The sequence below is a fragment of the Oryctolagus cuniculus genome, chromosome 14, assembly GCF_051225735.1.
Source record: "Oryctolagus cuniculus isolate XC-2025 breed Fujian yellow rabbit chromosome 14, ASM5122573v1, whole genome shotgun sequence".
In the NCBI taxonomy this organism is placed as follows: domain Eukaryota; kingdom Metazoa; phylum Chordata; class Mammalia; order Lagomorpha; family Leporidae; genus Oryctolagus; species Oryctolagus cuniculus.
The window spans coordinates 92408096-92420394 of NC_142880.1; the positions used below are offsets into that span (position 1 = coordinate 92408096).

Genomic DNA, 12299 nt, shown 5'->3' on the forward strand with positions numbered 1-12299 from the left:
CACAGTGTTTTTCAAATTGTGGTGAAAATCCCTCTTACAACAACATGCACAGGTGTGCACACACACACACAATGACCACAAAAAAACTAACAAAAATCACCCACACTGATTTTCCATTTCCTTACTTTGTCCTTTCCCTTTGGTGAGAAACAGGGGTGGGAGAAGACATGTTACAATTTCCTTAATGAACATAAAACATCACACTACGTGGCTTGGTCCTGGTCACGAGCACACACGTGCTGGAGAGAAAGCCACTCCCCAGATCAAGTCTATGTGCCAGGCCATGACCCCCGCAGCCTAGAGGGATGCATGCAGAGGCCAGGGCTCACGGTGGGAGCCCAGAGAGCCAGTGCTTAAGCCCGGAAACTATGCAAGTGTTTCTACACCATCAATTTTCTGGAGCGAACCCCTCATTTTTTCCATATTCTCTGAGGAAGCCATCTTGGCTCTGAGAAGCTGACCCGCACAGAACCGTCCAGTCTGAGCTCTGCCTGTTAACCAGCTGGCTGACCTACAGCTCTGCAAAGGCAGCAACTGCACCCTTGCAGCTGAATCACCTCCCGCCACCCATCTTACCCCCTCCCTGAAGTGGAAAGAACTCAGGCACGCGGAGGGGGACCAAGAACAGGACAGCCAGCTGTGCCGTCAGGGACTTCCAGCTTCTCCTGAGCGGGCGACCAAGCACCACGGGGATCAATGCTGGCAAAGAAACCGTGCAACTTACGGAGATGTCCAATTCTAGCAGCAGAGTGGTCTTCACCGCATCGTTCCTCGTGAGTTGAACGGCCTTTGAAATCGGAACTCGAAAAACTGGATCCGCTGAAGGCACAGACGACTGGCTCTCCTCCTTGAGAAACAAACGTGATGCAATGCAGGTGAATGTGATTTTCTATCGCACCATCCCCTCACTTAGTGACTATGCAAGCACTACGAAGCTTACAAAGCCCCTTGCTACTTGGCACTCCCTGCTAAGGTCAACAGGTTCAGACCCACGCATCTCATTTTTCACAAGAGAAGCTCATCTGTAGCCCACAGCCTGCTTATCAGACATTAGGAATTTCTGAAATACACGAAGACAAAAACAGCCCTACCACCTGAAGACCTAGCAGTCTCCTAATTTACCAGTGGTAAAGCCAAATACTGCAAATGCACACGCTTCTGGAAGGAGACCCTGAAGGAAACGACAGATGTTTGAGCCTGCAGCGTGGCTGTGTAGATGGTCACAGGAAGCCCAGGTGCTGGGGTGCGGTGTAGCAGCCTTCCACGGTGACGGAGATGTTCTCTGTGACCCAGGCGGCTCTGCATGTGCCTGCTGGGCACCTAGAATCTGGCCAGTTTGACAGGGAACTGAATTCTTCATTTTACTTAATGTTCATTCGTTCACATTTCAGCAGCTGCATGTGGCTAGGGGCTCCTGTCCTGGACAGCATAGGTCTGGGGAAACGCTGAAGAAATCCAATTCTTCGTATCGCCTCATCAATATGTTTAAAAATAGAAACCAGCTTTTTAACAAGTGGTGGATGACGAATTTCACAAGTGGCTAAATGGGAAAGCTGGGAGGGTCACGATGGGTTACCTGGGAGCCATAATGTGGGGGCCCTCAGCACCCCTGAGAGGCTGCCCTCAGCAAAGATGGCTGCACTGCCCTCAGCAAAGATGGCTGCAGGGTTGTTGGAAGTCAGCTCTCAGCACGCTGTGTTCCCGAGAGGATCCGCTCGGCACTTGCAGGTAAACACCTCGCCCCAGACCTGGCCTCCTCTCAGTCGCACCCACTCTGACGACTCCTCAGTGACACAACGGTGCAGCCCCTTCCACCAACTCAGAATTCTGAAGGCCCAACTAGCTCTGCAGACCCCAAGGGCCTTGGCTGGGGCCCCTGCTCAGACTGCATCCTGGCTCAGCTTCTCACGGGGCCCAGACCTGTTTCTGTTCCCCTCTTCTCCAGGGTGATGATCCAAGAGAACGTCCCAACACCTCCTAGTTTGAGTCCTGGGAAGCCATCCTGTGACAGTGGGCGCCCGAGTGGCCTGAGAAGGAAGCTAAATGGGCATCTCGAGCTGGATCACTCGACACCTGCTGACAGTGGGAATCCCCGAGGGATGGTGGCAGCCAGGCAGCAATGCACATGCTAGGGAGGACGGCAGCCCAGCAGAAGGCAGCACGTCAGACTGCGATATTTCAGCTGCTCAGGAACAACGGGGACAGCACACTGGGGCCACTGCCAAGCCTTACCGACACTCGAGAAACTGCAAAACGCGAAAGAAAGTGAGTAACCAAGCTCTACAGACTTAGTGTGGAGGCCAGCGGACATCCTAAGTGTCTGACAAAGAAGCCTCATCTGCAACCCGAGGAAGCTCAAGAAGCTGAGGCAAGAGTGGAGTCCTGGCAGTGGGCAGGAAATCTCAAAGCCTCAGATTCCCATTCTGAGCTCACATAAGCCCCCCCGTTATAGAGCAAGGATTCCCTTCCTGCAGGGAGCTCTGACCACAAGACGCCGGCCCTCCATCTACGCCCTCTCCTGGCTGCTGGGCCCGGGACCAGCATCAAGTCACAACACACTCAGCTGATAAAGAGCTGGGCCAGCCAAGGAAGGCAAAGTAAGTACAGGACAGCAAGCTGCCCGGGAGGAGCCAGGAGCCAGGAGAGTGAGCAGAGACAGAATGAAGATGTCCTGGAGCGAGGAGGCAGAACGTAAACGTGGGCCAGGGAGCTCTCTGACTCTGGAACACCCTCCCAGCACTCAGAGTTAAATTCCTCCCTGGCAGGAGCTCCCAGAGACCATGTGAGCATGCTGAGTAGCTTCCAGCAGCGAGGAGAGAGCAACAGCCACTCCAAGTGAGGCAGGAATGGCGGGGCTGCCACACCAGCACTTGGAGAAGGAAGGAAAAGGCTCCTAAGTTGGAGAGCAGATAAAGCATGCAGAGCCCCAAACCATCAGTGGGTGATGCTCTATGGGAGCACCAACGAGACATCGCCGCTGAGGCCGTCGGGACCATGCGGGTGAGAGGGCACCAGCATCCCTGGGGCGTTCAGGGTCAGCCTCCCCCAGGCTGGGGCCAACAGCAGTGGGAAGGCCGGACCCCCAGACAGTGGAGGGCAGGTGGGCACACCCTCCCACACCCTCCCAGTGAGTACAAAGTTCAGATGGGCAGGCAGGGAGACCGGCCCTTGGGATGGACCCTCAGCGATGGCTAAGAATATGCTGTCCCTAGGGTCAAAACCAACGGGCAGCTAACAAGGACGTTGGATCAATCCTTACAATGAAAAGAAACCAAGGAGAGAAGACAGGGAGGCTCCAGGCGACTGCCTCAATGAAAACTGAAGACCTCTGGGCCAGTATCGAGACGCTGACCCTACTGCCTACACAGGGGCACATCCCTAGGAAGAGAGACTGTCACAGCACAGCGACTGCACTTGGAAATGACCCTGCCCTTCTAAGGAGTCCATGTACATGCTGGAACATTTTAGGGACTGTTACAGGAAGGTCCATGTTGACACTAGTACCCAGGGTCCCAAAGGGCCATCAGAGTCCACTTGGCAGCTCAGGGAGCAAATGGAGTCTTAGCTCAGGTCTGCCTCAGGGGGTTCACCAGGTCCTATGACCTCCAGAAGGTTCTCAGCAGCTGGCAAATGGCAAAGCCACACACTAGATTACCGGGCTGTAGGGAAAGAGCTATCACAGCGGGAAAGGCCTAGCGTAAGCCCCTGGATCTGACCCCACTTCCCCCGCCTCACCACAATGGAAAATGCAAAACAGTGCACCATCTCAGGAGGAAGGCGGTGGTAGGCAAGCCACAGCTCGCTGATGTCTGTTTTAACATAATTAATAGAAGCAAAAAGGGAAAGCAAACTTCCGTGATTCGATCGCATCACACAGCCCAAAGCACAAAGTCCAATCGCTCACCTCGCCGGCAGACTCCAGCAGATGCACCTGCAGGTATTCCGGGGGCGAAGCAGGAATATTGAGGGAGGCTTGAGAGAGCGGGGGCACAGAACGGGTGAGCGTAGCTTCCAAGCCTTCAATCAAAGCACCGGACTGAGCGCTGCTGACTGCGTTCTGTTTCGAACCCTCCGAGTCCCTTCCTCTTGAGTCATCTAATCTCAGATGCCGGACCTGAGATTCGATGTGTAACAGCTCTGGCTGCGCGGGCTCTGTCCTTAAGGAGGCACTCGGGGCCTCTGGGAGAGCTCCACTCATCTCCTCTCGTCCTCTGCTGGACCCAAAGTGCTTGGTGAGGGCGGCCCAGAGCCCGGCGATCCACGGCTCAACCACGAGCTCTAAACTGGATGGCAATAAGAAAAGGAAGACATGAAAGCCTGAGTGCAGCCCTGGAACACAGAATATTGGGACAATGGCGGGGTCTGTGCTTTTCTCAGAGTGTTCTGTGCAACTGTCAGAACAGTGAACACGAAGACTGCTCAGAACACAAAACTGCCAACGATCGAGCTTTAAAAAGCAGGACATTCTGGGTTTATCAGTAGCACTGAAGCGACACAAAATATGAGCGTGAACACAGGTCAGAGAAACAAAGTGGGACGGGAAGACACTTCAGTAATAAGAGAAACGTCACTCCTCTTGACTCCTTAAAATAATCGGTTATCTTTATTTTTCAGAACCTACAATTTTAAATAGGGATGTTACACTGAGGCAGCTAACAACTTAAAACACTATTTAAACGCAACTTAAAACAGCTACTCTGATGTCACAGTCATTCTCCAACGGCATGCCCCATCTATTTCTGCCTGGCCACTTCACTGATCTTTTCCCCTTAGATTAAAATAGCACCAAAAAAAAAAAAAAAAATCACTGTAGGGCCGGTACCATGGCTCACTTGGTTAATCCTCCACCTGTGGCGCCGGCATCCCATATGGGCACTGGTTCTAGTCCCCCCTGCTCCTCTTCTGGTCCAGCTCTCTGCTGTGGCCCAGGTGCTTGGGAGACCAGGAAGAAGCACCTGGCTCCTGGCTTCAGATCAGCGCAGTTCCGGCCATAGTGGCCATTTAGGGAGTGAACCAACGGAAGGAAGACTTTTCTCTCTGTCTCTCTATAACTCTACCTGTCAAATAAATTTTTAAAAAAATCACTGTATATTAATGGCAAATCTTTTGGTTAAATAAACAGTCCAAACTTTTCAATCTTTTTTTTTTTTCCTAAAATTCCCCAGGTGGCTGACTGCAGGGAGAAAGGACAAACATTTCTTAGGGAAGCTGACTTAAGCATAAATACACTCCTCCAAAGTGGCGATCCACTTACCAGCAAAGTACTCAGGCACAGGGTTCCCTCCACCCCTGAGCAGAGAGTGTGGGTGAAGTGAGTGGGTAAGGAAGGCCATGTAGAGGGCTGGAAATCACAACTTCATCATGTTTAATCCCAACTCAAGGGAGCTACCTGTCAATGTCTAATTCATAAACCGAAATTGCCATGAAGAGCAGGACCACGTCACTGTCTCGTCAGAACTCACATGGTGCACAGATCAAAACGTGCTTCCTGACAGCAAGCTGACAGAATTATGTTTAAAAGATCTCCCTATTTCAGGCATGGAAAGCCAGGACACTCTGGGGGGAAAAAAAAAACAAAACAAAAAACAAAAAAAAAAACCCTAAATGAAAGATCTCTGCCAGTGAGATCCCAGTGGAAAGAACGGGTCATCAAAGAAGGAGGTACCTTTCTCTGAAGGGAGGAGAGAACTTCCACTTTGACTATGACCTTGTCTAAATAAGATAAGAGTCGGTGAACTCAAAAGGCTTCCATAGCCTTGGAAACTCATGACAAGAGCCTAGGGTGATTACTGAGGCCATAAACAAGAGTGTCAATTTGTTAAGTCAACAACAGGAGTCATAGTGCACTTGCTCCTCATGTAGGATCTTTGTCCTTAGTGTGCTGTACATTGAGATTGAATGCTATAACTAGTACTCAAACAGTATTTTTCACTTTATGTTTCTGTGTGGGAGCAAACTGTTGAAATCTTTACTTAATATATGCTAAACTGATCTTCTGTATATAAAGAGAAACGAAAATGAATCTTGCTGTGAATGGAAGGGGAGAGGGAGTGGATAAGGGGAGGGTTGCGGGTGGGAGGGACGTTATGGGGCGGAAGCCATTGTAATCCATAAGCTGTACTTTGGAAATTTATATTCATTAAATAAAAGTTTAAAAAAAAAAAGATCTCCCTATTTATCTATTGTCTATCTATCTATCTATCTGAGAGGTAGAAGGACAGACCAAGATGGAGATCTTCTACCTGCTGCTTCTTCCTCAAATGCCTAAAACAGACAGGTGAAGGGCTGGCCGAAGCCAGGAGCCAGCAACTTCCCTCGGGTCTCTCACAGGGGTGACAGGAACCCGAGTACTCGGCCATCATCTGCTGCCTCCCAGGGTGTGCATCAGTAGGAAGCAGAGGCAGGACTCAAAGCTAGGTATGTGGGTGTCCCAAACAGTGTCTTTCTCCGCTGTACCACGGTGCCTGCCCCCCAACCATGTTTAAGATCTCCTTCTCAGAACCCAGAACTATTAAAGTGACAACATCCATTACTGTGAAGAGAGCTGCAGGTCACTGAGTGACTACCAGATGACAGGCACGGTTCTAGGAGGTCAACATAAGTCCGATTCCTTTGCTCCTCCCAAGAGGCTCACTGAGTACATGTATTATTGCCTATTTCATAGATGAAAAACCAGGCCAGTAAATGGGTAAGTAATGTGACCAAAGGCCAGTCAGTAAGGGGACAATCAAAGATTCAAACTCAGGAATCCGGACTCAAGTGTGCATTCTTTACCCTTCAGAACGGTGTTCTCTGAGCAAAAATGCCCTCTGGGTACTACCATCATGTCAGAAAGGGGAAAACTCGAGTCAGGGTGGAAATTTCAGAGGCACAGGCCACTGGAATAGGAAGGTATTTCAAACAGTCTGTGAAAAATAGAATTGAAAGATAAATCTATTCTGGTACAAAAAAATTTTGAAATCTATAGTCTGTTCATAATACAAATTTATCATCAACATTTTTAAGGCACTCAAATGCATGGATTTCAAAATGTTCTGCACCAAAATAAACTTTTATTCTATTTCCGTTTTCCCATTAACTCTTTCAAGCACCCACATATTCAAGACTTTTAATATCTGATCCAGTAAATGAACAGAGAAAACAACTCTGATGAAGGGAAGTAAAACGTGGCTGACCTACGAGCTCAGCAGATCATATGAGCCCTCCAGCAATTACACGTAGCTCATCAAAGACTGACTAAATAAGGAGCACAAGTAAAAGTTCACTGCAAGGAAAGTCACAGAGCTTTGTCAGAACCAGGAGAAACACGCACTCAGATGTGGAACCCCAGCCACACAAGTGCAGAGGGCACGGGAGGAGCGGACGTGACAGGCAGCTGCGGGAACACCTCTGCTCCATCGGTCACTTCTCACCAACACAGGGAGCACAGGCTCCTTTAACACAGCTCAGGGCTGAATGCAGAGGGAGTGATGATGGACCACACCTCCAAGACCTTTGAGCAAACACACCAGCATGACCACCAGGCTAGAACCCTGAATTCAGACAAAATGAATGAAAGTGATGAAGAGACAGGGCACACTTGTGGTCAGCATGGTGGCAAACGGCCATTGAGAGGGTGGGGATGAGTGCCGAGGACTGCAGTCTACTCCCCAGCAGCGAGGCGTGGCCTGCAGGGTGCCCTGCTCACGAGGAGCCAGGTGGTGTCGCTCGCCCGTGTGCACACACTCGCTATCAAAGCTCCCAATGAAAACACTGACCCCTGCCAATACTGCCACTTACAAATGAGAACCCTGCTGGCATCTTGTCCACTAACACTCAGAAGGATGAGACACAAAGATAGCAAAATAGGTAAATTTTACTCTTTCTTGGGTCCTTAAGCTAAAAAATAGTAGAAACTAAAATACGACTCTCAAGACCAGAGTGTCAGCCAGCGTTTCTCTTAAAGCCCCCAGCTTTCACCCTGGATATGTAAGGCTAACCAGAGAACACACAAGCACGTCGTCTTACCCCACGCAGTCATCGGCGTGTCCGGTGTCATAGAAGTGCTGGGCTCCCAGCTCCTGAAGGCGTTTGTCAATCACTTTCCCCCCATTGCAGAAGAACGTGTATTCTGAATCGCCCAGCCCTAAGGGCCCCAAAGAGACAATCAGTGCACAACAAGGAAAAGACAGTAGTCAGAATTCCTACAGCAGTCTCTCCAGGCTCTCACAGACAGAGTGGGAAACAACGTGCGATTCACAGTTCTTAGTTTCCTTATTTTCCTGCACCCTAGGTCAGCAGGCTGCTTCCTTCTGTTACAACAGAGAAGTTTCAGAGATACACTCACTGCCCACTGCTGAGAGAAATGCATTTCACATGTACATTCCTTGAACCTCTGTAAAAAGGCAGAAATCTTAAAGCAAAAACCAGAAATCTGCTCAAGGACTAGACAGGTTAATCCCAAAATATCCCATCTGCTCACTTCTCTGACCCCGAGTGGGGGTCAGCAGACTACTGTCACTGGGCCCAATCTCACCCACGGCCCTTTTTCGTAAATAAAGGTTTACTGGCACACAGCTAAGCCTGTTTGCTTACACTGGGCCTCAGCTGCTCTCAAGCTCTGACAGCCAGTTGAATAGCTGTGAAAGAGGCCAGCTGGCCAGTGAAGTTTAAAACATGTGCTATCTGACCCTCCCTTGCTGGGGTTCAGTGGCTCCGTCCCAGAGAACGGGGACACACGGCAGCAGTAAGTGACCTGCCAGGAGGAGTTCCTGCTGGGTCAGTTAGGAATTGCTTCTATGTTTTGTGGTAAGAAAACGAACTAACATATTCAGACTTAGTGGAAATTTTCAAGTTAAAAATTTATATCTGTTTCATTATTTACTTGTTCCTTCCCAACAGGGTGAGCTCCACATACGAGTACAACATTGGTAAGAACGGTTAGACAGGCTTCCAAAAATAATTTTTAAGAGAGATGTTCAAAGCGATATATGTTCATTCTAAAATTCTTTTATTTATTTTGTTTCTTTGAAAGGCAGAGAGACAAGCAAAGCTCCTATCTGCTGGTTCACTTCCCAAATGCCCTCGATAGCTAAGGCTGGGCCCGGCTGAAGCCAGGAGCCAGGAAGGTAATTTGTCTCCCATGTGGGTGGCGGGGACCCAATTTCGTGAGCCTTCACTGCTGCGTCCCAGGAGGTACCCCAGCAGTGAGCTGGAATCAGGAGTGGAGTCAAAACCCAAACCCAGCATTCCAACATGGCATGCAGGAGCATGGGGCAGCTTAACCCTTATGCCAAACACCTGCTCTTGTTCACGCTTCAGATACAGAAAGCAGAGTTCAAAAATCATCGTCACCACTGTAAAATCCTGTCATGAATATGTTGTGTGTGAGAGGTAAAGGCCAAGGCCACAGTCTCAGATCTCCAATCCGTATTGATCACAGCACAATCCACCCTTGTTAGACGCTCTGCTCCCAGAACCCCCGTGTGGAACGACACGGGCCAATCCACCGCTCTGCTGTCAGACTGGCTGTGCTGGGCCTTCTGATCTGTGTCTTAGTGTTTTAAAGCCTCACAGAGCCCTGGGAAATCTGACCCAGCCCAGAATGCTTCACAGAGTCATCCAGGAGCTTTGAAAATGACTGATGCCAGAGTTAGCAAGAGGAGGAGCCAAGGAACAAAGACTGCCCCCCACCCTCATCTTGTGGAGAGGCTGTGACTGAATCTGATGGGCACCCTTGGTCCTCCTTGTGCAACTCCAGAGCTCCTGCAGAGGTGGAGCAGAGGGGCGAAGACTGGGGAGGCAGCCACACAAGACAGCATGTTACCCACAATACGTATTTTATGTGTACAAAAGTATACTCTTACATAAAATCAAAACAGAAAAGACCTATGAACTGGGGCCGGCACAGTGGGGTAGCAGGTAAAGATGCCACCTGCAGTGCCAGCATCTCATATGGGCACCAGTTCGAGTCCTGGCTGCTCTACTTCTGATCCAGCTCTCTGCTGTGGCCTGGGAAAGCAGTGGAAGATGGCCAAGTGCTTGGGCCCCTGCACCTGCATGGGAGACCTGGAAGAAGCTCCTGGCTTCGGATTGGTGCAGCTCCAGCCATTGCGGCCAATTGAGGAGAGAACCAGTGAATGGAAGACCTTTCTCTCTCTCTGTTCTCCCCCCCCACCTCTGCCTCTCCTTCTTTCTGTGTTAACTCTGACTTTCAACTAAATAAATAATCTTAAAAAAAGAAAAAAAAAACTATGAACTGCGTGACACATATGCAGATACCAGAGTTCAAGTAGTAACAACACAGCAGAGCAGGAGGAGAAAACAGTCCATTACCCAGTAATCCATACCGCAGGTGTGCAAAGACATCAGGTGGCAGTGTCTTGTCCTGTATTTCTTTAACAAACTTGCGGGCTGTGTCGGGTGGGTCTCCGGTGCCCGTGGTAGAGACGACGACAACAAGAGGAGCTGTTTCAGTTTTTAGATTATACTACAAATCAAAGATATCCAGTCAGAGACCTGACACTAGATGTGTTTTTTATGAACACATCAGAAGGCAATCAGCTTGGTTTCCCATCTTGTTTTTCCTCTGAATTTCCCCTGCCACCTGTCACTTGAGATGCATGCCTGATGACCACGGCAATGATTTCAACAAGTTCCCCGATGCAGGGAGTCACTCACAGAGGCCAGCACTTGCTTCGCTGACGCTCACCCAGAGGGTCAGAGAATCTGACTTGTCCTTGTCTCTGTGTTTCACCAGACGGCACCCAGCCAAGGTCCCATCTAGTCCAAACCTTTACCAACAGGAAAATCAGAGAGGGGACAGAGACAATTGACTCTTTGCTATTGTGTTCTTCATTAGGTGTTCACATGAGCTCCAAGCAGCAAGGCAAGGAAGCTACAATGCCCACCCTCTGTTGAGGTCTTCCGTCTCCTAGGGCAGGAACTTCTACAGACTGAGAGTGAAGGCGCGTCATCGCTGACCTTAGGCAGTCACGTCTCCTCCAGAATTGTTCACTAGCACTTGGAGTTCAACTGCACGGACAATCTGGGTGGGCTTTCACTGGTGGAGCTCTAACGTGATGGGCAAAGCCTCTCATGGGGAAACAGAACAAGGCACTCAGATGCACGCGGTGCAAAACTGGCTCTCACAGCCACCGGGAGCTAACTGGGGCACGTGCTACTGCTATCAGTGACAGCAGTGGTTGTGGGTTTTGACGCTATTTAGCGTAATTCAAATGTACATTTTTATGTTTTAAAAAAAGTTGGAAAAATCTTTATTTGATAAGAATTCCTAATTACTAAGAAAACACTATGGTGGTATTGAGTGTCCCAACCAAATCATACAAAGCACAGCGACCCCTGGGAGTGACAGTTCTTACTTTCTCCGACTCACTCATACAGTGAAGATCAGCGGAGAACCCGTGTGCCATGGCCTGCTCACATATCTCCTCCGCGATGGCCTTCGCCTGGCCGCGCTGGGTGGCGTACAGCAACAAGAACCTCCGCATGCCCGCCTGCAGCCACAGCTCGACGCTGGAACACAGACACGGGGATGAAGCAGTGGCACCTGTTACTCATCCCGCCGTCCTCAAAGCACAAATGCAACGTATCTACACATGGTATGACACGGCTATTTCTCTAAATCTGTTAGCACTGAATCTACAAGACTCTAGATGGCCCTGGACAAAACAATCCATCAAATTAGGAAAAAACAGGAATAAAACAAAGGACCTAACGCCTGCAAAGGTTGTGCCATAAGTTATCACTTATCTTAGTTATCACTCCACGTCTTAGGTATTCTTTTGTTTCTTAAGACAAGGGACAAGTAAAAATTCCATTAATATTACTGGATTCTTGGTTCCTATTGATCCCAATGTTAACCGGAGTATTGAAGTTAATGGAAGGGGCTGGCTCTATGGTGCAGCAGGTTAACACCCTGGCTTGAAGCGCCAGTTCTAGTCCCGGCTGCTCCTCTTCCAATCCAGCTTTCTGCTAAGGCCTGGGAAAGCAGCAGAAGATGGCCCAAGTCCTTGGGCCCCTGCACCCACGTGGGAGACCCGGAAGAGGCTTCTGGCTCCTGGCTTCGGATTGGTACAGCTCCAGCCACTGCGGCCATCTGGGGAGGGAACCAGCAGATGGAAGACCTCTCTCTCTGTCTCTACCTCTCTCTGTAACTCTTTCAAATAAATCTTTAAAAAAAATTTAAAATTTTTTAAAAAGTTAATGGAAGCCCATACTCCCCCTTGTCATTTAATTCAATATCAAACAAGTGTGCACGTGTGTCTGTACCTACAAGAGTACTTGAAAACGATTGTGGA

General features: G+C 49.5%; 1 protein-coding gene across 10 annotated transcripts in view; it reads right to left on the bottom strand.

The window, feature by feature from the left end:
• Positions 1-12299, bottom strand: part of MTRR (5-methyltetrahydrofolate-homocysteine methyltransferase reductase) — a 30439-nt gene that overhangs the window by 17416 nt on the left and 724 nt on the right. For 5 of the 10 annotated variants that reach the window (XR_016220866.1, XR_016220863.1, XR_016220864.1 and 2 more), the window contains exons 2-6: positions 11361-11514; positions 10315-10468; positions 8008-8125; positions 3905-4283; positions 725-847 (exon numbers count right to left, since the gene is read on the bottom strand). Coding sequence is in view for 6 of the 10 variants with exons in the window: in XM_051853409.3 (XP_051709369.3) it covers positions 725-847; positions 3905-4283; positions 8008-8125; positions 10315-10468; positions 11361-11489 (903 nt within the window). In the remaining 4 variants the exon portion in view is untranslated. The remainder of the gene's footprint in view (positions 1-724; positions 848-3904; positions 4284-8007; positions 8126-10314; positions 10469-11360; positions 11515-12299) is intronic. The other 5 variants (XR_016220865.1, XM_051853410.3, XM_089313297.1 and 2 more) reach the window with 3 other exon arrangements.